Source organism: Apiospora aurea (genome assembly GCF_038362705.1).
Source record: "Apiospora aurea strain CBS 24483 chromosome Unknown utg000005l_segment0_segment0, whole genome shotgun sequence".
Classification (NCBI taxonomy): domain Eukaryota; kingdom Fungi; phylum Ascomycota; class Sordariomycetes; order Amphisphaeriales; family Apiosporaceae; genus Apiospora; species Apiospora aurea.
In genome coordinates, this window is record NW_027117392.1 from 2,392,582 (window position 1) to 2,417,530 (window position 24,949).

Sequence of the window (24,949 nt, forward strand, 5' to 3'; positions counted from 1 at the left end):
TTCAAAACCCAGAGACCCAATCCCGAGAATCCCGTTCTGGAACCCCTCCGCACACCACATGGTCAAATAGCTGTCGGCACACTCGAGCTCGACTTTGTGGATAGGTAGGCGGAGACGGGTATGGGGATTGGATCGGGGCTTGGCAGATTACCCCGTCTTGCCCTGACCAGATAGATGCAAGACGATCCTCTCCAATAGTTGGCTCTTCCTCCCCCCCTGTCTATACCATCCATCCACATTCCTATCTCTAGTGGAGACAGCGGGGGTATTCTGTATACGCCCTCCCGGTGCTCGATCGCCTCGGCTATCTTCGCCGGACCTAACGAGCAGGCAAACATGCGATTGCATCGCATGGCAGTCGCACTGTCTGGGAGGTTCTGTCTGGCGTGCAGGGTTGCTTCGGAGGTGCTGTCAAGTGGGAGAGGGGGAGGACGGAGACCCGATGGGCATCCATATCCCTGCCGCTTTTCGGCACTGGTCTGCACTGGCAACCCGATCGTATGCTACCATCGTATCAATCCGTTGGGTGGCGCTCCGCCGGCAAACTGCGCCGTCCTATGTTTTCTGCACGCCTGGCACTTGCGCGACAGTTGCGTTCATGATCATCACGCCTGCATTGGAGGATTCTGGGGTGCACAGCCACTGTCAGTTTCCCCCGATCCTTATTTTTAATGGTTGTGTACCATACGTGCCTTCAATTTGATGCTGTACTGAGTAGTACAGCATAGCAAAGGAGTAACTGGGCCGGCTCCTCTTATAGCGACGGATAATCCCCAGGCTAACAGTAGATAGCTTTTACTGAAGTGCTGGAATACGAATAACATGAAACAATTACGCTGGAAGGCGGTCCATGATTCCAAAATGAAAGGCGTGCCTGTTTAACTCGTCGCATCCTGCAACAAAGACCTCCTTCGTGGCTGCCTTGCTTGTTTGACGGAACCCAAGACAACGCTCCTTCCCTGTGACCAAGATGGCTACAGTATGATACCAGCACAAAAGGCGAGTGGTCTGGACGCCTTGATTGCTAAAGGACAACGCTCTACCTCCGCAAACATACATCAGCTTCCCTAACCAAACTTCGTAGACCCAGTGTTGGAAGTATTGAATGGCCTGTCTTGAGTAGCATCACGTATCTTGATCCTGACCAGACCCGAAGTCCAAGTATACTTGCAGCGCGCCTCGACCATCTCCCAGCAATGCCGAGCTTCCCAAAAGCACCCAAGTGCCAAGGGCCCGGGTTGGCCGTAGCCGAGCTCCCCAAAACATCACGGGATATGCCTCTTGGCATGGTCCATTGTCGCGACGCCTCGCAAAATCCACCATGGCAACCCACTGGCAATGCGCATACCGTCGGCTGTCAATATGTACCACTCTCGAAGCCTGCCAGCAGAAGTACTCGCCCAAAGCAGCCTTCCAGCGGCAACGACGCGCATGGAAATGAGGATTTCAAACCTGTCGTCAACCAACCCAAGAAGAAGAAGAAGAAGACGACGCAACGAAGCCGGCACCAAACCAGGAAGGGACCGCCGCCGCCGCCGCCACCACCACCACCACCACCACCGCACTCGAGGAACGGCAATACCCGTCCGCCTCTGCCTCCGTCCTCCGTACTCATCCGTCAAGGCGATACACTGAACCGGGAGCTGGATCGCGTGTTGAGAAACGGCAAGATGCTGTTCTGGCAAGAGTACATATTCACGGGTGCCTTCAGGAAAATCCGCGAGGCGTTGCTGGAGCTGGGCCGCAAGGAGGAAAAGGGGGTACCCACCACCGAGACGGAGAACCATGCTCGTGCCTATGCAAGACAAGCATTTGATCGCTTCAAGATATGTATGGAGAAAGCCTAGCCTACCGCATATGGAAAGGACATTTGTGGCCGGGGAAGTCAGGTCTAAAAGTTGGTTGCAATACCGGTTGTATGATTTCATCGACCGGGAAAGGGGCAAGGACTTCCTTTCATCCGGGTTATGGGTATGGATTATTATTGACTATCGAGTGGATGGGACTGTCGCATTCATTGCAAACTCATTTGCATCGGCAAGTGGAAGCCAGGAAGAGGAACTGGGTGGTATAGTTTGATAAACGGCCGCATTAGCTTGAAGAAGGCAGACATCAGTGCTGTTTTTACACATCTAGATCAGCCGCAGCTACATACATCCAGCAAACTCTGAGTATCCTTTTCCTAGACCTAAACGCCTGACGCTATGCAGAAAAAAAAAAACGGGAGCCCGACACCTTCATCCATCCATCTCCTACACCCCTTATACGCCCGCGAGCACTATCTCCAGCATACCTTGGACCTCGGTGGTCAGCTGCACGGTCCCGGTTTCCTTGCTCACTCTGCGGCATAGAGTCTTAAACCCCTCGCCCAACTCCTTGCTTTCGCCAGCGTACTCGCCATACAAGTCCAGGAGGTGTGTTGCCACATCAGTGCAGACACTCGTGTAGCGGGGGTCAACAATGTGCTTCTGAACCCAATCCAGGATAGGCATGACGCTCTCTTCATCCCGCCCCTCGAGGGCCTCACGCAGCGCTGAGCGATGCCGTAAAGCCACAAGAAGAGTGAGTACAGAAAGGGGCGCGTAATGTTTTGACCTGGTATCGAGGACACGGTCGAGCGCTGAGACAAAATGGCCTCGTCGGAGATCTTTTGCCAAGCTGTCTCCTTGGTTGATCGGCTTTTCGTCGCGGGGTTGCCAGCGATCACGACATCGCCACCTTCGCCTAGAAGATCCAAGCGACCCTGGGCCGCGCCAATGCGCTTCCTCTTCGCCTTGACCTTGTCGTGTTGCGCAATGTTTCCTGCAAGCAGGGCTGTCATCTCTGCCTCGCGTTCCTTGGTCTTTGCGGCCTCGGGGCCAGTAAGTCGTGTTTTGATCGAGAGCTGGCCATTCTGCATGCCCACAGCAAGATGACGGTCGTCATTGTTGGCCCCTGATGTGATGACACGCACGGCCAAGATGGGCGAGGGGTATTTTGCGCCGGCGACAACATTCCAACCGGTGGTCTCAAAGACCTTAACATGTCCGTCGAGACCACCAGAAACAACACGACTACCGCCCGAAGCCAGCGAGAGGGAAGTAACCGTCTTCTGGTGGTTCGAGATCATCTGAAGGGGCTTGGCAGCAACCAAATCAAGCACCGAGATTTGGTTTTCGCAGGCGGCCAGAACCGTAGTCCCGGTCTTGAGAGGGAGGACATCCTCGATGGGCGATGCATGCTTGAAGGTCATGACTGCAGCACGCGGCGCACGGGGGTCCCAGAGTTTGACCTGCAGGCTTGAATTAGCGAACACTGTAGATTGACGACGCCCCCAGCACCAACATCCCCTTCACTTACAGTTGTATCATAACTACCAGTCACAATCATGTTGGACATTGTTCCGGGCATGAAGGCACCACTGCGCACGTAATCGGTATGGCCCACAAACGAAGTTGTGCTGTCTTGGCTAGGGAGATCCCAGAGTCGAACAGTTTTGTCATCGCTCGTGCTCATAAGGCTTGTCAAGTCGGCCGGGGAGAACTTTGTCGTCCAGACGGGCTGCTTATGCTGGGTCCATGTCTTCAGGATGGCACGCGAGTTCACATCGAAGACTTGTATCTTTCCCTGGTCATCACCAGCAACCATGATCCTGCCATCGCGTCGCACATCTCCGCTCCGGGCAATGTCACCGAACCTCGTGATCGTCTTGACCAGCTTCCTCGTTCGGATAGAATACAGCTGCACTCGGGTGCCTGTTGTGACGGCGAACAAGTCACAATTCGAGGAGGACGCATTGCTCAGGTTCGTGGAAGGGGACGTGATATGGGTGACAGGGTATTGCGTGGGCGAGGGAATGTTCAGCTGGTTCTTGAAAGTCTTCCAGTATCTCTGCTCGGCAGTAAAAGGCAGCGGCCCAGAGGGCAGCTTCAGCTGCGGGAGAGGAGCGACTTCAGCAGCCATGGTATCGTCAATTGCGGCCTTGGGATTGCCGTGCTGTTTGAACTGTGAAGCGTGCGACAACAAGAAGTTCTTGGATCTCGACCCTTCAATATTTTTTTACTGGGCCGTCGGTCAATTGGGTCAGTATTTGCCGATTTTTTGCTAACGACCCATCTTCCAAACCAGGAACCTGCTAGCGCGGCGATAAGAAGTGGATCTTACTGCACGATAAAGTATGACCCCAGACAGTGGCTAGTGTGCTGTGGCTGATCAATTCAGTTCAATATGTACATTCTACCTACCCATCATGTGCAACTTGAGTTTGTATGTAGCAACTGCCGGGCGTGTAGTGCTACACACATGCAAAATTTGGTGCTTCTGTTACGCAATTACTGCCCTCTGATATCCCTATTCTCATGGTTTCGCATCGGTTATAAGTCGCCCAGTGCGATGGCGATTCGTCGACAGCTCGAACTGTTCGTGCTTGGCAGATGGACCTTTTGTACAGGATATACCACTATCTTGATGTACTCCGTACTCTGTATGAAAAGGAACATTGAACACTACAGGACCCCCTGCTCTGCCTCGGTCCATCCATTGAATAGCCATCCGTAGCCACTGCAACCGAGCCGGTGTGTCAGACATAGAAAGCAGACATACCCCAAGATTCCGACCATAATCATAGGAATATATCACCATCTCTAATCACTGAAACTCACATATTGGTATACTTCGTTCGGTCACAAGCACGATGCAGGCCTATTCTCATTTCAAACACTTTAACGTGTCCTCTCCCAGCGAATACGTGGCCCATGTGGAAATCAACCGGCCACAGAAGCTGAATGCCTTCATCGAGGACATGTGGCTCGAGCTCGCCAAAGTATTCGATAGGCTGTCGCACGACCCCGATGTTCGAGCGGTTGTTTTCTCCGGCGCTGGCGACCGGGCCTTCACCTCCGGGTTAGATGTGCAGGCCGCTAGCCAGGGCGGAGCGCTATCCGGTATTCAGGGCGATGGGGCCAGAGCGGCGACATCCATGAGGCACCACATCGATGAATTCCAAGAGTGCATCACTCGTATAGAGAAATGCGAGAAACGTATGTGTCACGGGTTTTTGCAAGCATCGATGCCGTAGCTAATCTGTTGCCGTTAGCCGTGATCTGCGTCCTACATGGCATCTCCTTCGGCCTGGCCATTGACATGTCCTGCTGCGCCGATGTACGCATATGCTCCAAAGACACTAAGCTGGCGGTCAAGGAAGTCGATATCGGGATAGCTGCAGACATTGGGACTCTGAGCAGACTACCCAAAGTGGTATCCAACATATCCTGGGTCAAAGACATTTCCCTATCCGCGCGGATATTTGGCGCCGACGAGGCCCTCGCCGCGGGGTTTGTCAGTCACGTATATGGCAGCAAGGCGGAATCCATTGCGGCGGCCGTCAGTTGGGCTTCGCTGGTCGCCTCGAAGAGCCCGGTTGCTGTCCAGGGCACCAAGGAGCTGATTAACCACGCAAGAGACCATTCCGTCGCTGACAGTAAGGATCGAAACCCGCCATCATCCCTGAATCAGTGCTGACATTTATGATAGGCCTGCGCTACACGGCCATCTGGAACTCGGCGATGCTTCAAACCGAAGACGTGAAATCTGCCCTGCTATCCGGGATGAACAAGACCAAGCCGCGATTTGCAAAACTGTAAAAGGTACGGAGAAAAGCCTTGGGGGGGGGATGAAGAGAAGCATACACATTAGAAAGGACATCGAGACCTGGGTAGTTTCACCAATGCCGTTTAACCGTTGCACCGAGTACGCCGTCCATCCCATCCGGGAATCAATCAATAAATACATCGTGATCTCATTCTCTAGTCCTTGACATCGCGATCCGAGTCGGAGTCCCTCTCGGGCTCCATAATCGTATCCTTCAAACGCTGTGTAATGTTAGCCAGCCGGGTAAATAGAGAGAAGAAGAAGAAAGAGCAGATGCGAGGCGCATAAGACGGACCTGGTCGAGCAGACACTTGAGTTGTTGCACCTTGTTCTCCTGCACTACCAGATGCGAGTCATCTAAGTCCTCGATAATGTACTCATTGTTCTCGCTGTTGATGTTGACGATGATGGACTTGATGGCCGGGTCGCACTCGACGAGCACACCTGGACGGGATTAAGCTGTGGTCACTGGACGGAGCGCGGAGTTTAAGCATCCTCCTGACCTACCTCTAACTGCTCGAACCATGGCGAATGAAATGAACCTTCTGGCTGACTGCGTGCGCTGCCGGAGGTGTACCTAAAAGGATCGGGCTATTGTACTGTAGCCCGGGCTGTGCACTGCGTACGATCGTATGCCTGTTGTCAGGTGCCTTCGTTTTCATGTGTCTGTGTCTTGCATGGGATGGGATTCAGGTGACGACGAATGCTGGATGGGCGGAAAAGAATGGAACCTACAGCCTCCCAGTCACAGGCCGAGACCCACCTGTGCACTCCCCAAGCAGCTAGCCAAGGTGCCAGTTTGGTGGGGAGGATGCCGGTTTGCGAAGCTGCCGCTCTCCCGCAGGCTGGCAGGCCTTCCACTCAAGTTCCAACAAACTGGATTTCCTGACACCCTTCCTGATAGGAAAATGACGAAGGTGACTTGCGCGATGGCAGGCTCGGCTTCCTCGGCGCAGGATGGGCGTTCTCGCTTCTAAAATGTCTGTTCAATTGAATTCGGCCAGTCTGAGATTACCTGCTTTACCCATCTACATGTTATATACTTACCTTACTTACTACCGCTGGTACGATTATTACATTCAATAACCAGTTGCGTTTCCAACCTACCTGTACCACCAAGACCTAGTTATTGCCTGCCTGTAGGGTTCTCTCATGTCGCTGGTCGGTCGCCAAATAAGTAGCAGTTGCTGTGGCAGTACGCGTTCGGCCATATTGCGAATTACGCACACGTCACATCTACTTCGGACGGATTGTCCACCTCTTCCCATCGTCTAATACCCTCGTCATTTCCCTCGCCTGTTTTCTTCACCTGCGCCGATCCGTGTTGGACTTCTCAGCATTGGTGTGCCCTTGACCCATCACCAGCTTGTGCGCCCGGCAATTCGAGGAGAGTGGTCGCACGCGATTGAAGTCAAGAGCTGGTCTCGCGAACGCCCTACAAAAGACATTCAGTTACCAACCCACCTCCCTCCCTGATCACGGCGAGAAGCACTGCTTGTTCGTAAGTTAGGACTTCAATCACGGTCTAGACCGTCCGGATCCCAGCACTAACAAGCTGACCTTGGGTTAGTTTGACAGTCGCCTTCAACTTTTGCTGCCAACTGTCGTAATTTCTCCATTCTGGAACTTGTTCCCATCCTCAACTGTGCAACCCATTGTCACTTACACTTGCACCGGACTCCGCAAACCCAGGGGCAGTCGGACAAAATGTCTTCAGATGAGGATTCGGATTACGATGGATTCGGAGGCAACAGCGCTCACCCATTCACCTGGGTCATGGTCCCTATCGTCGTGCTGGCCATCGCCGCCGTCCTGATGACCTGCATGCGATACCGTAGGAGGAACAAGATGCTGCGAGCGTTCGGCACAAACCCACCCGACCGAGACCTGGAATCGATGGGGTCGAGCAGATACAGGCGCCCGGCAGGCGCCTCTCGTTGGCAATGGGCCGGTGCTGGGGATGCTCCTCGCGGCGTGGGGCGTAGAAGGTTCGGGCTCGGCGTCGCCAGCCGAGAGGAAGGTTTAAACGAGCTGGGCGAAGCGCCACCAGCCTATTCCAAGAGCCCGCAACAGGGAGACCACATCGAGATGGGAGCACCAACCGCATCCGTGGCACCATCAACAACAGGAGCCCAAGCCGCGCCTGAGCCAAGGGGGCCCGTGGATGCCCAAACGTCCAGTCCACCAGCATATGACGGCTCCTCGAATAATTCCACCATTCCCTCAGCACCACCTCCTGCGATTTTACCATCGCGTTGAGGGCGGTTTCCTTGCGATGTATGTACGATTTTTTTTGGTGCCAACAAGAACAACAACAGCAAGAACGTTAAGATACCCTAGCAAATACGATAACATGACTACCTTCAAATGAGATATTTATAGCTGCTCTACTACCAGTCAGCTTTGCTTCTATGCATTTAAGCCGAGAGTCATGAATACAAAACATATACAAAAACTCTGAGAGCTCATTGACGTCAAAGATCAAACACAAATCGCCACGGTATCGCTTTCTACTGCCTTAGCTAACAGCAGCGCCTTCACATTCAATTCCAGCCACCCTTTTTGGGTTGTAGTAAACTGTCTTCAAAGTCCGAATATACAGTAAGCTTGCTGTATAGGAGTATGAGGAGCGCGGAGGTTGTTTGCATAGCGATCGAATGTGAACTTGATAATGCCTATAAAGTCAAAGACGAACCCTAGTCATTATTGTACTATGTTCAGTTTCATTTGATAGCAGCCACGTGGTTGGTGACCAAACAAGTCCAGTCTGAAGTTCCATCATAAACCGTGAAGCCATCATCGTGGGTTGGGCCGTTGCTAAGCTGCACACCTAGCTGCCAGAAGAGGTCGCTTGCCATTCCCGAAGTCGCCAAAGCCGTCTTCTGCCACGGTCCTTCATTCTGGCAGTGGTTCGTTGTCGTGCCATCTGCAACATTTAGTCGACTTCATCTCGGTAATAAAAAGGGGCAGATGGAAACTTACATTCTTCCAACATGCATGGCTTTCCAGCTGCGACGCAGGCCTTGCCATGGGCTTCGATCCATCCATTACCCCAGTTATAGTGGGTGCCCCAGTGGTCTGGGTACATATGGAAGGTGCCGAAATCCAACGTCTTGATCCCGAGGTTCTTGACAAAATCAGTGCCTTCGCCATACTGATAAGGGTAACTGCCATCGCCCGGCAAGCCCATGCCTTCGTCTCCCAAGGTGACCATGTGGTTGGGGTCGAGACTCTTGACGTAGGCGGACGTGCTGGCGGCCCAGTTGTAGATGACGTCGGTGCTGCAGCCGTTGCAGCGCGGCTCGTTGGCCAGCTCCCAGGCGAAGATGGCGGGCGAGTTGGCGTAGCGCGAGACCACGGCCTGGACGTACTTGCGGTACTGGGCCTGGGCGGCCGTATTGGTGTACCAGCTTGTCTTGGAGCCGCCAAAGGCCTTGACGTAGGCGCTGATGCCGCCGTAGTCGTCCCAGTTGTTGACAAAATTGATAATGAGCTTGAGGCCCCGGATCTCAGCCGCGGCCACGACGTAGTCCAGCCGCTGCAGGCCGTTGGCGCCCGTGTTGATGGTCGAGCCGCCCGCCGAGAGGTGCTGGAAGTAGACGTTGCCTGACCCCGGTTGGCTGGTCACGTCGTTGAAGCCCCAGATGCGCAGGATCTTCAGGCCCGAGTTCACTAGCGTGTCGAGCGCCTTTTCCACATCGTCGTTGTTGTTCAGGAACGAGACCCAGTAGCTGTTGGTGCCGGCGAGGTACTTGGTCTCGCCATCCACGTTGAACTTGGTGCCGCTGGTGGACGCGAAGTTGGCGCTGGCAGACACGTTGATCTTGTTGGTGGGCGCAGCGGCCCGAGATGCCACGCTGGTCTGCAGCGTGGTGCTCGGCGCAGCTAACGTGGTTGTCGCGGCGGACACGACTCCGGAAAGAGAAAGCAATGCCGCGGAGAGATACTTCATGATGTCGGTTGCGCTGAGCGGTGCTGTGGCCTAGAAGCGACTCATGCAAAAGCCACAAGGACGAGGAAGCAGGACCTGGGTGCGTGCGACAGGGTCATACTTATGTGGAGGATGCCCCCTCGGAATATCGCTATTATCAAGGCATGTGAAGTTCGTTGGGGGATGGTATCACTCCCACATTTAAAGGCGGCATTACTTCCGAAATGACCGCGGCTCAAGGTCCTCCTGCGGCCCCTACTAGAGGAAGGTCGTCAATAAGTTCCGTCCGGCAGCCATCCGATGGGATCCCATGACTCGATCGGGCATCTCATCTTTTGGTGAAATGGCGAAGGGGTTGCAGACTTGCAGTTGGTCCCAGGCACTAGACAGGGGTAGCCTGCACTCCACACATATCGTCGTACAACTTCAGATGAGGTGGGGATAGATCATTCATGCATTAAGCAACGCATCGCATATCTCATGTTGACTCTGTGGGAACGAGGGTTTATCTTGACCTGGCCAAGGTACCATGATCTCGCCTGTAAGGATTCTAGGTCTACGGTTCTTCTCAAGCAACGCAGTGATGCAGCCAGAGCCGTATGTTGATGGCAACCCTCCAACTACAAACACGTACGAGGAGGTATGCATGCTAAGGAGCCACCGAATAAGCGGCCCCGGCGATGTCCCATTCGGGAAATCGTCCAAGACGGCGCGTCGTACCCCGAACTCCCTATCCGGTACTCTTTTTCGACGTTGAATATGCAAACAAGTAGCTTCACCACGCCCGTGCTATTTGGGGCTCGGTATATTGAACAGAACATAGATCAGCAACGTACCAAGCCCTGCGACCCGTATTGTACCAGACTGCCAAGTCAACCAGCATAATACCAGAAGAAGATGCGCCAACGTCAACGTCAATCCCACAACAGCAATACCCCATCCATCCCACAAATTCAACCTACGATATTGACCATGAACCCAGCAAACTGAATGTCTTACTGAGCTGTGGGTGGTATAAGGATCTCGAACAATATCCGCGTAAGAACCAAATTCCCAATGTAGATTTCCTTGCCCAAAACTGCAAGATTATTCATAGTTGGGTTGCCTGATTGGATGTCGTCAATGTTCAGGATGTGACAAAGGGGCGCGGTTACAATTTGGACTTTGTAGAGGCACGTTTCGTCATATAGAGTCTGCAAACGAACAGATACTTGGCCATCGAATCAATTCGAGGACCTGCAATTGCAGCAAACATGAGCATTTCCCATTCGGACCTAACTAAAACACTGAACTCGTTCCACGACAAATTGGTGTGATAAATTCCAAAGCGGTTATTAGTGCATTTCAACGCAGAAAGCCCAAATGTGCCCATCGTGAATGAATTGCACTTCCATCAGCGATACAAACAGCAGATCATTTGTTCGATCCGCAGGCTTTGTAACCTTTCCTTTCTTCGACGGCAGGCAGCGTACAAATAACCTAGGGTTGAATGGGGCTGTTGGCTAGGTATTATCGGGTTGCCACGTTGGATTACCAGGTGGCTCTCAGGTTAAGTTGAGACTGGCAGAAAAGGAGCTACATATCAACATATGAGCAGTATTCCATAAAGGCTCATATGCAGTAGGTAGCTCGTGAGGATCGACTCCAAGCCTGACTGACATACATGGCTGTAACAGCAACGGCCAGGTCAACCCCGAATATCATCACCAAGATAGCACGACTGCTGCCCTAATATAATGTATGCTTGCCATGCATCTTCGAAGCAATCTTTCTTCTTGCGGTTCGTGTGCTTTCACTGGCGCGTTGGTATCCAGATGTTGGAGCAAACCAAATAAATTCTTGTTGGCCGAGGAAAGCAGGCATATCACTTCACGTTATGGTCCAGCAAAAAGGGGCCTATGCTCTTCAGCCCGCACATAAAGCCTGTCGCTATGTCTACTTGTATGTTACTGACGCATATGTCTGTAGATAGGAGAAGCGCTGGCCCGATAGTTTCGATCTCATCTACTAATATTCACCAACGCACTGGGATTGAAGCATTGCCCTTGTTCTCGTCCGCCTGCAATACGATCCACATCTTCACACTGAGCAAGAGAACCTTTGGCAAAAGAGGTGGCTCTCCAGGTATCTCATGGGATCCATGTGTGCATACTTGCATACCAACTTCACCTAGGTAATGTACGCTGCGTGCGGTCCAGCGAGAACCACTCTCAGTTCACTCAACCATCTGAGTGTTCAGAACCATACTTGCATCCATCTGTCTGCCTTATACTTTCATCAAATACCTAACGCTTACCTACGTGGGGGACTCCCCTCAATCGCCGAGGGTAGCAAACCGACGATAGGGACCTTAAGATTTGATCAATGTATCTACCTAGATACGTACTTACCTAGGTGCACTACCAAAGGTAAGTAGGCAACGCAGCTCCCCCAAGGCGCCTTCCCAACTTCCAGCCAATACCTACCTTTCATTCACCTCTCTTTGGTGGTTGCCAGCCTTCCTTCCTTCCTTCCTTCCTTCCTCGGGTCACTATCGTGGGCCCGCTTATACGTGCAGTGTTTACTTGTTTGTTTCTGCCACTCAACCTCAGGCACCCTCTCGATCTTTTCCCCATCTACCTCTCACATTGGAATACGGAGGCGGGCCTTTCTTCCCATCTCTCCTCCTCTCATCCTCTCATCCTCTCATCACAACCTGTGCTGTCTGGTGGTCTTTCCTTCTGACCTCTCCAGGCCCAACTGCAATTTTACTTCGAGGTCTTTCACCTTGAGCAAACACACACGTACACAACTCACCCAACATCATACGCATCGTCACGGTAAGATATATTTATTATTCCATGCAGCTTTGTTTGGCCCTGCATGTCGGCATTTCCTTTCCACTTTCCTCCCATCTTCCAACTTTTACACGCTTCCTCACCATCTACTCATTTCAGTGAGCCTTCACCTCCCAATCCAAATCAGGGTAGGTAAGATCTGGAGCAAAACACTACCATTTCTTTTGTTGGCCTTCCAACCTTCCATGGTCTTGTGCCATACCACTCACTGCATTGTACTCGGGCAATTCAGAATCAACTTTCGGTTCTGCTTGAGCACTATCTCATCCTTTGTCCTCGGCCTTCAGTTTTCCTCCGACCTGACTACATTCCATCACTTGACCCAAGGACAATATTGCCTTGACTACCGGCAATTCCTCACCATCTCCGCACACCTGGAATTCACATCTTCTCTTGCAGCCCCGGCCCACCTTCATCTCACATCAACCATCCTACTACCAGGGCTTGACCCAGTGTTGATCTCGTCTACGCCTTCCTTACTCGCCCCTATTCGCATGCTTGATACTGATAAAATCCTTCACTGCTTTTAGTCATCAAGGATCATCAAGATGGCTGATTGGAACGCTTCCAGTACTGTTGCTGACCAGTTCGGCGCTGACCAGTTTGGTGGTGGCCAGTCCGGTGGAGTCAGCTACTTTGGTGACGGCCAATATGGCGATGGCCAGACCAATGGCTTTGATGGAGGCGACCAAGGTTTTGGTACTACTGATGGAGGCAATGCTGGTGGCGGAGGAGCTTGCTACAACTGTGGTAAGGAAGGGTAAGTATCTCGACGATGGTAGTCTCAATCGTGGAACTTCCTGGCTGACCTCTCCAAGCCACAACAAGGCCGATTGCCCCGAGCCTCGTGTGATTCGTTGCCGTCATTGCAACGAAGAGGGTCACTACATCTCCCAGTGCCCTGATCCCACTTGCCCTCCCCAGGAGCCTCGAGAGTTCACGGGCGAATGCCGCAGCTGTGGCCAGCAGGGACACAGAGCTGCCGACTGCCCTGATCGTGGCCCGATGCTTTGCAACAACTGCAAGCAGGAAGGTGGGTCTCATTGCTTTACATCGATTCCGGTCTCATCTAATCTTTTGTTTTGTTATAGGCCATGGGGCTGTGGACTGCAAGAACGCTCGTGCTATCGACCGCGATGATGTCAAGGACGTCGCTCCCGAGGATGCCTGGGAGATGATTGTCGAGGGCGCAAAGATCCGTGACCTGGATGACGTCAAGGAGGGCGTCCAATGCTACGTCAAGTCTACTCCTGAGATCACCTACATGGACTTGGAGACCGCATTCCGCAACCAAGACATTGGAGTGTACATCATTGCCATCGAGAAGCCCGCCATGCTCGGCTCATTGACCAACATGGATCTCCAGGGCAATTTGGATAAGAAGTACCAAGTCACGTACCGCTTCGATGCTCGTGCTGCTCGACCTCGTGAGGCAGCTCTCTGGCCCAAGGACGCCGAGGAGAACATGGCCCGCCTGGCTGAGGCAGGTGAGCCGGTCAACCGTGGCTTGTCCAAGTGCAACAACTGTGAGAAGTACGGTCACATGGCCAAGAACTGCCCTGAGGAGCAGACCGAAAAGGAGAGAGTGAAGATCATCTGCTTCAACTGCAACGAGGAGGGACACCGAGTCCGAGACTGTAAGTTTTGTGTCAACCTACGTTGTCCACGATACAATACAATACTGACCAACTGCAGGCCCCACTCCCAGGGTCGACAAGTTCGCCTGCAAGAACTGCGGTCAGCCTGGCCACAAGGTCGCTGACTGCACTGAGCCGCCCAATCTGGACAACGTCGAATGCCGCAAATGTGGCGAGAGTAAGTCCAATGCATATCTTGCCCAACTAAAGCTAACATATGCCAGTGGGTCACTTCTCCCGAGACTGCCCTCAGGGTGGTGGTGGTGGTGGCGGCGGCGGCTGTCACAACTGTGGCCAAGAAGGCCATCGTGCTCGAGATTGCCCGGAGCCGAAGAAGATCATGTGCCGCAACTGCGATGGCGAGGGTCATACCTCCCGCGAATGCCCTGAGCCAAAGAACATGGCCAAGGTACAGTGCCGTAACTGTGACGAGTTTGGCCACGAGTCTCGAGGCTGCCCCAAGCCCCGCGATAGTAAGTTTGGCTTGTTCCACCAAGTTTAAGCTGGATACAACACTGACCCTGTCCATAGTGAGCCGTGTCAAGTGTTCCAACTGCGGCGAGATGGGTCACTTTAAGTCTCGATGCAGCAACCCTACTGTTGATCCGAATTCCTCCATGGACCCCAGTGGCTTCGGCTCTGGTGATGCCGGCGGCGGCTTTGGTGACCAGGGTTCTACTGACACCGGCTTTGGTGGTGGTGCTGCTGGCACTGGCTTTGGTGGTGCAGCCGACAGCAACGACGCCAGCTTTGGTGGTGACTGGCAGTCATCTGGAGCGGCTGCTACTTGGTAGATTGCTTGATGCGGTTTTATGGTTCGATCTGATTCAGGGCGAGTTGGTGATTGACATGAGAAGAGCACTATTGATGAAGCCATTGGTGGTTCCAGTGGTGATGATATTGCTGCTGTTTACGCGGGCAACTTCGAGGTAGATAAGTCTGATAGTACCCCAATCGAGTTCGTGGATTCTGAAGTTGTACGTGCTCCCCCCCCAATTGCTCGCAAGCAAGATGTCTTCGGGCCATCATTGAGAAATATCGGGACCCAGGCTTCGTCAACAGCACATGGCGACACCGAAGAGGATGATGGCCGCAAAACAAGGCAGATGGCGGCCGGTGATGGAATGGAGAGTGAGGAGGTGATCCAGTTTCAATGTCGAATTGCCAGCGATGCTAGTTTATGGTGCTCTAGCTCTAGCTCTAGCTCTAGCTCGCGAACTGCCCCTCCCTCACTGCCCCTCCACCCACCGCCCTCCACCCTGACTGACTCCAGGCCCAGCCAACCAGGCCCAGCCAACCCGCCAGGCATCAAGTAAACAAGGAGAGCATATAAGCAAGCTACCTACCGTCTTTTGGCATCTGCCCCTTTTCTTTTTCTCGTACAGCTAGCTGCTTGCATACGCCTTTCGTTCTTGTCGCCCCGCGCACTTTCTCCTCCCATTCTTCCCAGCAGAGCGTTCCTGTTACCAAGAGCACGCCGGCATGTCTCTTACCGTCGAGAAGATCCTGGCCGCATCGCCTGCCACCGCTCGCGGCCAACCCACCCAGCTCTCGTGCGACCCCAAGGGCGAGAGGATAGCTTATGCTGTAAGCCAAGGAACTCGAATCAAACTACAACCCGAACTGACATGTGACTGTTTAGGCTGGCAAATCCGTATTCCTTCGCTCCATCGACGATCCTTCCCAAAGCAAACAATATGTCGGACACACCGCCGCAACCACCGTAGCCCGCTTCTCGCCCTCGGGCTTCTACGTGGCCTCGGGTGATGCCTCGGGCATGGTGCGCGTCTGGGATGCCGTCGAGGCCGTCAACACCAAGGGCGAATACCCCATTATTAGCGGGCGCATCAACGACATCGCCTGGGACGGCGACTCCCAGCGCATCATCGCCGTCGGCGACGGCCGCGAGCGCTTCGGCCACTGCATCACCGCCGACAGCGGCAACAGCGTCGGCGAGATCACGGGCCACTCCAAGGTCGTCAACAGCGTCGCCATCCGCCCCATGCGGCCCCTGCGCGCCGCCACCGCCAGCGACGACATGGCCGTCTGCTTCCTGCACGGCGCCCCCTTCAAGTTCAACTCCAAGCACAGCAACGTTCACAAGGGCTTCGTCTTCGGCACTGCTTTCTCGCCCGACGGCAACACCTTGGTCACCGTAGGCGCCGACAAGAAGATCCAGCTCTACGACGGCAAGACGGGCGAGCCCACCCGCAGCTTCGGCGAGGGCGAGCACACCGGCAGCGTCTTCGCCGTCAGCTGGGCCCCGGACTCGAAACGCCTGGTGACCGCCAGCGCCGACCAGACGGTCAAGGTCTGGGACGTCGAGGCTGGCAAGTGCACGCAGTCATGGCGGCTCGGTGGCGACGGTGTGAGCGTGAACGATCAGCAAGTCGGCGTCGTCTGGACGCCGAGAAGCGACGGGCTGATCATTAGCTTGAGTCTGGACGGAAACCTGAACTACTGGCTGGATGGCAACTCGACGCCTACCAAAGTGGTGCAGGGGCATAACAAAAGCATTACTGCTATGGGTACAGATAACGAGGGCAAAGGTCTAACGCTCTGGACCGGCAGCTTCGAAGGCCGGGTCTGCAAATGGGACGTTTCGTCAGGGGTTGGCGCTACTGTTGACGGCCAGAGCCATACCAACCAAGTCACACACTTCACCTCCAGCTCTGGTCGTGCATACAGTGTAGGCTGGGACGACACCCTCCGTATCATTGACGAATCCGCAAACACATTCGCGGGTGACTCCCTCAAGATCTCTGCTCAGCCCAAGGGCGTGGCCACTGCAGGGGGCCGTGTCTACGTCGCGACTCCTAGCAGTGTCGAAATATACGTCAAGGATTCCCACGTCGCCTCCTTCCCTATCAGCGATGCCCAGCCCACTTCGATCGCCGCACACGGCTCGCAGGTCGCGGTTGGCACCGATTCCAACGCCGTGAGGCTCTACAAGGTCGACGGCAGCAATAAATTGACGCTCGCCGGCGAGGCCAAGAACAGCACGGCCCAGATCTCGGCTCTGGCCTTCTCCAAGGACGGCTCGCACGTGGCGGCTGGTAACAGCTCCGGCAAGATCTACGCCTACAAGACGGCGGACTTGTCCATCGCCACGGACCGCTGGTCCGCCCACACCGCGCGTGTTACCAGCATAGCGTGGAACGAGGAGGGCACGCACGCGGCCAGCGGCGCCTTGGACACCAACGTCTACGTCTGGAGCATGGCGAAGCCGGGAAGCCGGGTCAAGTCGCTGAACGCGCACAAGGACGGCGTCAACGGCGTGTGCTGGGTCGACGGCGACAAGAAGGTTGCTAGTACAGGCGGTGATGCCGCCATCAAGATCTGGGGTGTCAACGGCCTGCAATGAAACATCATCAACGGACAGCGGTTTGGTTAAGTAGTAAAACGCTACGAAACGCATTGGGATTCTGTAGAAAATATGCAGAGCTTTCTGCGGTTTACAAGATGTAGTAGATGAATCCATGAGACTCACGAAGAGCATGCGCATATGAGATTTTATAAAACTTAAGCCCTTCCATCTTGAACTGTTGCAAACACATCGCACACATGAGAAAACGATAAATCATCCAGTATTCTGACGCAACCGGGAGCCAAGTTTCAATTGCATGGGCACCTGGGTCTCATCTCGTTGCATTATTGTGTAGCTATCTGTGAAAAGGACATGCGATGGGCTATTCCCAAGTCCTTGGAACTTTATAGTTCATGCCAGACAACAACATTCTCCGAAATTCTTCTAGGACTGCCAAGCTGTCCAAGAGATCGGAGCAAATCTGAGCAAGACCAAGATTTCCTTTCCTCTCTTTGCTTCTGCAGCCAAGAGCTCCTCGTAGGTACATTGTGCCATACGGTGTTGCCTCAGCCAGCGTCAAGATGACAAGCAACCTTCGTAGAAAGCGTTAACCAATGTACAGACGGTACAGGGAGTCGAATCTGTCGTCGACTTCCTCCCATGCGCGAGTACGTCGCAAGACTTCAGGATCGGTCTCCTGGTAGCCATCGTCGTTGTCGAGGTTGCCGAACAGCGAATCAAAGACGTCCTGTCTGCGCTGCTCATACTCGTCAACTGGGCCGTTGTCCTGATGAGCTTCACTGTCGGCTTGGTGAGCTCCAGCGTCGGTTTGGGCTCCAGCGTCGGCTTGGTTAGTTCTGGCTCCAGCATCATCACCGTTGTTTCTACCGAACAGACGGCCAAAGAAACCCGGAGACTCGTTCTCAGGGACAGGCACGTATGTGGCCGTGCTGGTTCCGTCACCATTGTCGAAGAGAACTCGCTTGAGCTTGGGCTTGGGCGAATCGGCAATCTCCGCACCGGAGCCGGCATCTTCATCAGACTCTTGATCGGAGTCGCCAGCAGGGCCTTCTCGAGGCTCGTTGTCATAGCCGGGGCCAACTTCGTGGGCACTTAAGACGTCCCAGACGTAGCGGAGGGGGCCGCGCAGGTACTCTGACAATGTGCCTGTGAAAGTCGTTCCAGGAGCGGGGGACGAAGTGGCTTCAGCCGCATCCTCAGACTTCTAATCCTTGGTTTCTACACGGACCAGTTAGCATGACTCTTAGCTACAGTATATGATATGTACTTACTGCCACTGCTGCCATGCCAGGTTCCGTTAACAACATCTTGTGTGATCTGTTCCAGACCACGATTCTCACTTCCACTAGGGGGCTTGGGAGGGTAGGCACCGTAGGCACCAGAAGGAATGAAATCAGCCGACTGCTTGATGGCCTCATGGAGTTTGCTGTGGATGGTAGAGTAAGCAAGGGACCACAGTTTGAGGAGGGGGAAAAAAAGAAGAAGAAAAAAAGCATACCCGAGTTGGCTGTGGATGAGCCAACCAAGGTTCTCAAATTCTTCAGCCAGCTCAATCTGATGATTGCCCATGAGGTCCGCATTGGGGACAGCAATCACTCTGGTGTTGATTCTGAGAGCATCCATGAGACTGCCGGCTCCTAAGAAGAGTGAGTCAGAGATCAAGCAGGGTGAAAGAAGTGCTTGTTCGTGGTAACTTACCTGCATGAGTGATAACAAGGCCCATGTGACGCTTGCGCGGTCCGTCGGAAGGAGTGCACTCTCGGATGTAGTCCGTGATGTTTCTCTCGATGGAGAAGCCAGACATGATGACAGCGGGGTCGCTGGGTCGGATGGCCTCAAAGTGCTCGAAGTCAGGTCCGCATTGGACAACCATTGAGTCGTAACCCTGTTCTGCAAGGGCGGCGACGACCTTGGGCGAGACCACCTCTTCAATCAGGCGGCGGAAGCTGGCCGTGGCTCCAACGGTCACCAGGCAAGTCTTGCCGGGGATCTGGTCCTCGTTGGCGGGCGCCATCGTCACGATGTTGCTGTGGTTGTAGGAGGGACTGTCCCAATGTGTGCTGGGCTTGATGTATGGGCCAAGTTCGTGGCCCGGGTCAGCGATGGCGTCAGCGAAGAAGTTCGATGCTCTGGAGGAAGATTCTTTGTTCTCTTCTGGCATGACCAAAACCCAGTCGCCTTCGGGAGATTCGTTCTAAAAGATGATTGTTGTGGTCAGTACACATGAAATACCTAAGTGAGCCTGAAGTGATGGGTATCTGCACGGTGGGCGTATAAATGGGGAACCATGGAGATCCGTGCATCGGATGGAAAGCCATAGATCCGTGCGTAATATGGGTCGGTGGAACTTACATTATGCGCCATTGTGCTGGTGGCGGTGTCGATGCTGAGTGGGGAGATGTGGCGGTGGTGAGGAGAAATTGTGGCGTTTTCAAATCGATTCTGGCAGCGTAGCCGTGGCGGTAGTGGTGCCCCACGCCTCGGTCCTCAGGCACCTGGGTAAATATATGATTACATAATATGCTAGGCTCAAGTCCAGCCAATTAGATATTTTCTCGAAAAGCAGTGCAGCCAAAGCCGCCCATTGGTCACAATGCCCAAATCGGGATCCACCCATCTTTCGGTAGGAACGAGCCGTAACAGTGCCGGGCCGGAAATACCCTGACAACCGTGGAAATTTAATCATGGAGCGCTGAACGAATGACCGAATCCCACCATTGATAAGGAGAGCTTCGTTTGCAAGAGCCAATTGACAGCCATGGCCTTTGCGGTACGGTCGTTGCGGGCCGGTCTGCGCTCCTGCAGCAGACAGCCCACTGTCACTCGGAGCATTGCGCCTCCACGATCCATCTACGCCAGACGGACTCTCTCGACCACCCCAGCCCGGCGCGCCGACGAGACCAAGGACAGGAGCCCGTCGGAAGACAGCCCGGTAGAAAAGACGGCCGTGCAGCCGAACGGACCTGCCGCCGACAACGCCGAGCTCCGGAAGTCGCTGAAGAACGATGTCGTGCCCAACGAGCTCCAAGGGCTGATGGCGAAACACAACCCGCTGAAGCCCTCGCCCTCCAAGTCCCAGCGGGCCGCCGAAGCGCGCCTGCTCCAGACGTATGAGGACCAGTCCGACTTCACAGCCGAGCAAAAGGCCCTCTTCGACGACCTGGAAATGGAGATCGATCAGCTGGATGCTGCCATATCCGAGGCCACCGCCGTGCCCAAGAAGATGAAGAAGGAGACCTTCTGGGGAGAGGATGAGGAGGACCCAGATATGCTGGTGGAGGACATCGATGACGAGGAGCCGGCCGACGACGACATTATGAGCATGGCCCACGGAAAGCTCGAGGAGTTCCGCGAGTACAGAGAATATGCGCGTGTTGCGGCATGGCAGATGCCTTTGCTCTCCAGTCAGTGCTACCCTATTCGCAAACCCTCCTCGAGACTCTTTTGCCACTTGGGCTTCTAGCTGACTTTGGTTTTCATTTCCACAGAGCTTACACGGAAATTTGAGCCTCCTACCGCCGAGCAGTGCCTGCGGTTCCGGTATACCACCTACATGGGCGAGGAGCACCCAGCGGCCAGCAAGGTGGTGGTCGAGTTCTCGCCGCGTGATCTGCCCCTAAACGAGTCCCAACAGCTGAAGCTGAAGAAGCTCTTGGGCGCGCGCTGGAACCCGGAAACCGACATCGCCAAGATGAGCTGCGAGCAGTTTGACCACCAGGCCCAGAACAAGAGGTATCTCGGTGATCTCGTGGAAAAGCTCGTCGCCCAAGCCAAGGTAAGAAAAACATGGGTTTTCACATTCTTTCCGGACGGAAGGGTACAGTTTACTAATTTCAATTGCGAATAACTATAGGACAAGACCGACATGTTCGAGGATATCCCTTTGGATACCAGGCATCACCAGATCAAGGTGCGGCCGAAGTTTCCCAAGGAGTGGCGCCTGACGGAGGAGCGCATGCAGAAGCTGGAGGACGTGAGACAGAAGTCGCTGCTGCTCGACCAGGCCAAGGAGCAGGGCGGTCAGCTGGTCGACGGCAACGAGCGGGTCGACAGGTTCTTCGCCGAGCCCGCCATGGCAAACCTGCAGATACCCGAGCGCCTAAACGTCAAGAAATCGCCGCGAGCATCGCGGTAAATAAATGCTCATTACATGCTTGCTCCGAATTACAAATAAAAAAATAAAGGGGAGGCAAGAGGCCTTGATAGAAGAAGCTCTTATGCTTGTATGATACCGAAAGGACCCAAACCAGGGGTAGTGGCTCTTCCCGTTGTACAAATGTAACAATATACTGGACATCGCCGCAGTTAGGGTGTACCATGAATGGACCACCAAGCGTAGCTGCATGTGGATGAATATTTGTTAAACTGCAGAGTTCGTGAAATCCCCTGGGCTTGATTATTTGTAAGTTAATGTGCCGAGATCGCATTTTTCATGATGAGGATTACACCTTTTCAGATGGCTTTGGAATCATTGTTCGCCATTATACAATCATATATGATGCAAGATGGGCTTTTCGAGGTCTGTGGACAGTGGTGATCTGTGAATAATGTGAGACTTGGTCTGCCGGAGCATTATGCCGGAGCAACATGCTGGCAAGTTCAATCAATGTTTAGTTTCACCTTGTGCAAATATCATCCACATTCTGGGCAGTTGGTAGTTGACATACGATCACAATGGAGAGAAATTCGCGAGAAATTGGAGAAGATTGAGACATAAGGGGTATCGACATTCATCATCATTACTTTGCGCCCAGGAAATGGATTCGCAAGGATTCGGCTGGCTATGGTACAAAAGGTCCGGGAAACCGTCTCTCCAAAAGAGACTGAGTCCGAGGGCGTATTCGCGTAAAATTCCGAAACGAATCATATGCAGAGTATGTCCCTTCCTCCAATGATTATGGCAATCGACATTTTCCGATAGAAAAGGTCAAATTGCCAGGACGTATCAGAACGACTCTCAAGTCGCCAGAGCCTCCTTCCTTCCCTTCTGCCTTCCCTTCCTGTTCGCGTCATGATGCACGTCGCAGAGGTGTTGCGACGCACGGTCATCGAATGAACTAATAGAGAAAAAAGCAAAGTGGTATCAAGTGGTGTCGGTGACGTGGTGGTTTTGCTAAACAACGGGCATCATGCAGAGCCAGGGAACCTTGGCGGTTCGCAGGCCCCACATGCGGCCGCCGCCGAGCGGTGGTGTGGGTATAAAAAATGACGAGGAATTGTGCAAGTATTAGAGGTTGGGTGTTGATCTCTTCCGGAAAAGACGCCTGTCTTGTTATTAAGGCAGGAGGCTGGGGTGAGCAGCGCTGAGGCACGACCATTGGTTGGTTCGAGCCGTCACATGGGCGGTCTGTCGGGCTGGGGAACACGTCCCGCAAGCGCTCAAGGCTTAGGCAAAGCTTTGGAGCGTCATCCCTCTCCTGCCGCCGAAACAGGCGTCTCGTTTAATACTTGAGAATGATGTACCTGTAGGTGAATAATGATTAGCGAAAAGGCCCACAGATAGCTCAAAGACCGGCAGCGCCAGTATCTTGCGGAAGTCATGGGATTACAATAACGTACAGAGCGTGGACGATACCAGGGATGTAACCCAGGATGGTCAGCAGGATGTTGATGAAGAAATCAGCACCGCAACCGCGCTCCAGGAAGACACCGACGGGAGGCAGGAAGATGGCAAGAATGATCTTGCAGATATCGCTGGCGGTGAAAGGCATGATGGCGAGTGGTTGGTATGACTGTTGGTCGTGTGGTTGGTTGGTTGGTTTGGGTTGAGTTGGACGAGAACGGGTGGTCTCGACGGTAGAGTGAGTGAGTGGTGGGCTGGGTTCTTATAATGTCGTAGAAACAAGCAGATGGATGGACGGGAATCCAAAAAAAAAACAAGGCGGGCGAGAGAGAGAGAGCTTAAGTAGCAGACGGAGTCACCGGAAACAGTCGCAATGCAGATGCAGTCGGTCGCCTACTGTATGTACCTAAATAAAGGCCTAAGGCGATGGATGGGATGCGCGCTCCTTGCTCACTGACAATTTACTTGTTGCTTCAGGCAAATAGAGCTAAGTACCGTCCGGGGCCAGTGTGCCCACTTTGCCAGGGGAATGGAAGGGTTGGGATGACTGACTGGACGAGTCCTGCCCATCAATGATCGATCGGCTTCCTGCAAAGGGTACATCGCAGGCCTGGGTTCATTGCCTGGCAGGGCGCTCAGAGCGACGCAGAGCAACGCAGAGCAACGCAAAGGGCCCAAGTACCTCCGGCGGCCGCCTGCGCGAAACACAAAGTCAACAACGATGATGCATTTCCGGCCTGCTAGTGACCAGTACTTACCTCACTTACCTCATAGGATAACCCTAGCAACTCCTCAGCCCAGCCCAGCATCACAAGCTCCGAATTGGACGCAAGTGCGTCATTGCCCAAACCACCCAGCTGTTTGCGGCATTCCACTTCCAGGTTTTTTTTCGTACTGGTTCAATCTGCCGCTTTCCTACTTAGCCATGGTCTTTTTCCCAGCTCCAGCTCCCAGCTTGCCCAGCTTCCAGCTCCCAGCCACAAGCAAGTAGGTGAGCAGTGAGATGTCATGTTATGCACCCGGCCGCCCGTCCAGTTTTCCTCCCGCCGACCTCACTGTTTCCCTGGAGATGGAGCAGTTGAACTGGCCCTTTCATTTTGGACTGCCCTGCTGCCCACTTGCCCAGATCAAACAACGGCTGCCGAATCCCGAATGCGACCGTATGATGACGATGTATCCGCTCTTGTTCTTTATCACAAAAGGCGATGCGCTCCCCAATTCCCATTCGCAGACCAAGTATCGGATATGTCGTAACAATAACCTTTTTCGTCGTTCAAGGGCATTGCTGGAGCATGGGGTGCTGTGCCTCGCTGTGCCTCTCGCACCCGCCCGCCACGGCCTTCCTGTTTCTCTGGGGATTGGATCCGATGACCAAATTGTGGCGTTCTTCCTGTGGCTAGTGTAGCAATTGCCGAGCACGACCAATCTCCTCGCGCTGCAAGACCCAATCACATTGCCAACCTGGACCGCTCCGCTGCTACTCGGCCCAGTATTAGTAAATGTCAACGCGCTGCAGAGTCGCAGAAAAACTGCTAGCCAGTCCACAATGCCAAGCCGAAGAGCTTACGAACCACCTCGGCGATCAGTCCACATTCATTCTCTACGACGTCTATATCGGCGCCTATCTGCGCTATCTGCGACAGGCTGCACGGTTACGCGGCACAGGAAGAGAGGATTCTGTGATGTGAACCACACACACAACCGAGACCAGGTAACTGAGCCGCAAGGGGCTTACGCATTATGTCGACGAGATGGCAAATGGTAAGATGTTGCCACATTCTTTCGGCGTACGAAGCCTGCAAACTAGAGTGCTGAGCCTCATCTACGACGACACTACTGCATCACAGCCACACAGCCACACAGCCACAACACCTTCCCCCGGATTTGTCTCCCTCCAATCGCACCACCGAATCTCATCTCAACCTGATGAGGAATTCAGAATACCCTTGTACAGCCAGCAACCAGTTACCGTAGCCAGCATCACCCCATGACAATGAATGGCTCACAACCTCATCAGAGATTTCA

General features: G+C 53.7%; 11 protein-coding genes across 11 annotated transcripts; 6 read left to right on the forward strand and 5 right to left on the reverse strand.

Annotated features, from left to right (window-relative positions):
• Nucleotides 1–1,196: 1,196 nt before the first annotated feature.
• On the forward strand, nucleotides 1,197–1,847 carry PG986_007289 (uncharacterized protein; the record flags this gene model as incomplete). The annotated part of the gene is made up of 1 exon (XM_066843511.1): nucleotides 1,197–1,847. One exon carries the CDS (start codon nucleotides 1,197–1,199, stop codon nucleotides 1,845–1,847), a length of 651 nt encoding a protein of 216 aa, XP_066699623.1.
• Nucleotides 1,848–2,261: 414 nt separating this feature from the next.
• On the reverse strand, nucleotides 2,262–3,942 carry PG986_007290 (uncharacterized protein; the record flags this gene model as incomplete). The annotated part of the gene is made up of 3 exons (XM_066843512.1): nucleotides 2,262–2,533; nucleotides 2,596–3,271; nucleotides 3,340–3,942. The coding sequence occupies 3 exons, from the start codon at nucleotides 3,940–3,942 to the stop codon at nucleotides 2,262–2,264; spliced, it is 1,551 nt and encodes a 516-aa protein (XP_066699624.1).
• Nucleotides 3,943–4,672: 730 nt separating this feature from the next.
• PG986_007291 (uncharacterized protein) lies at nucleotides 4,673–5,621 on the forward strand (the record flags this gene model as incomplete). Its single annotated transcript, XM_066843513.1, has 3 exons — nucleotides 4,673–5,018; nucleotides 5,075–5,458; nucleotides 5,512–5,621. The coding sequence occupies 3 exons, from the start codon at nucleotides 4,673–4,675 to the stop codon at nucleotides 5,619–5,621; spliced, it is 840 nt and encodes a 279-aa protein (XP_066699625.1).
• A 162-nt stretch (nucleotides 5,622–5,783) lies between these two features.
• On the reverse strand, nucleotides 5,784–6,154 carry PG986_007292 (uncharacterized protein; the record flags this gene model as incomplete). Its single annotated transcript, XM_066843514.1, has 3 exons — nucleotides 5,784–5,849; nucleotides 5,924–6,072; nucleotides 6,136–6,154. 3 exons carry the CDS (start codon nucleotides 6,152–6,154, stop codon nucleotides 5,784–5,786), a joined length of 234 nt encoding a protein of 77 aa, XP_066699626.1.
• A 1,181-nt stretch (nucleotides 6,155–7,335) lies between these two features.
• Nucleotides 7,336–7,887, forward strand: PG986_007293 (uncharacterized protein; the record flags this gene model as incomplete). The annotated part of the gene is made up of 1 exon (XM_066843515.1): nucleotides 7,336–7,887. One exon carries the CDS (start codon nucleotides 7,336–7,338, stop codon nucleotides 7,885–7,887), a length of 552 nt encoding a protein of 183 aa, XP_066699627.1.
• A 464-nt stretch (nucleotides 7,888–8,351) lies between these two features.
• Nucleotides 8,352–9,580, reverse strand: PG986_007294 (mannan endo-1-4-beta-mannosidase; the record flags this gene model as incomplete). The annotated part of the gene is made up of 2 exons (XM_066843516.1): nucleotides 8,352–8,554; nucleotides 8,611–9,580. 2 exons carry the CDS (start codon nucleotides 9,578–9,580, stop codon nucleotides 8,352–8,354), a joined length of 1,173 nt encoding a protein of 390 aa, XP_066699628.1.
• Nucleotides 9,581–12,944: 3,364 nt separating this feature from the next.
• Nucleotides 12,945–15,349, forward strand: PG986_007295 (uncharacterized protein; the record flags this gene model as incomplete). Its single annotated transcript, XM_066843517.1, has 7 exons — nucleotides 12,945–13,156; nucleotides 13,215–13,429; nucleotides 13,488–14,033; nucleotides 14,092–14,211; nucleotides 14,258–14,506; nucleotides 14,565–14,823; nucleotides 14,923–15,349. 7 exons carry the CDS (start codon nucleotides 12,945–12,947, stop codon nucleotides 15,347–15,349), a joined length of 2,028 nt encoding a protein of 675 aa, XP_066699629.1.
• Nucleotides 15,350–15,515: 166 nt separating this feature from the next.
• On the forward strand, nucleotides 15,516–17,397 carry PG986_007296 (WD domain-containing protein; the record flags this gene model as incomplete). The annotated part of the gene is made up of 2 exons (XM_066843518.1): nucleotides 15,516–15,620; nucleotides 15,676–17,397. The coding sequence occupies 2 exons, from the start codon at nucleotides 15,516–15,518 to the stop codon at nucleotides 17,395–17,397; spliced, it is 1,827 nt and encodes a 608-aa protein (XP_066699630.1).
• A 550-nt stretch (nucleotides 17,398–17,947) lies between these two features.
• PG986_007297 (glycosyltransferase family 1 protein) lies at nucleotides 17,948–19,725 on the reverse strand (the record flags this gene model as incomplete). Its single annotated transcript, XM_066843519.1, has 5 exons — nucleotides 17,948–18,507; nucleotides 18,633–18,787; nucleotides 18,860–18,998; nucleotides 19,060–19,555; nucleotides 19,714–19,725. 5 exons carry the CDS (start codon nucleotides 19,723–19,725, stop codon nucleotides 17,948–17,950), a joined length of 1,362 nt encoding a protein of 453 aa, XP_066699631.1.
• A 394-nt stretch (nucleotides 19,726–20,119) lies between these two features.
• Nucleotides 20,120–21,496, forward strand: PG986_007298 (mitochondrial 37S ribosomal protein mS35; the record flags this gene model as incomplete). The annotated part of the gene is made up of 3 exons (XM_066843520.1): nucleotides 20,120–20,765; nucleotides 20,850–21,136; nucleotides 21,215–21,496. 3 exons carry the CDS (start codon nucleotides 20,120–20,122, stop codon nucleotides 21,494–21,496), a joined length of 1,215 nt encoding a protein of 404 aa, XP_066699632.1.
• A 1,306-nt stretch (nucleotides 21,497–22,802) lies between these two features.
• Nucleotides 22,803–23,072, reverse strand: PG986_007299 (uncharacterized protein; the record flags this gene model as incomplete). Its single annotated transcript, XM_066843521.1, has 2 exons — nucleotides 22,803–22,824; nucleotides 22,921–23,072. The coding sequence occupies 2 exons, from the start codon at nucleotides 23,070–23,072 to the stop codon at nucleotides 22,803–22,805; spliced, it is 174 nt and encodes a 57-aa protein (XP_066699633.1).
• Between the last annotated feature and the right edge of the window lie 1,877 nt (nucleotides 23,073–24,949).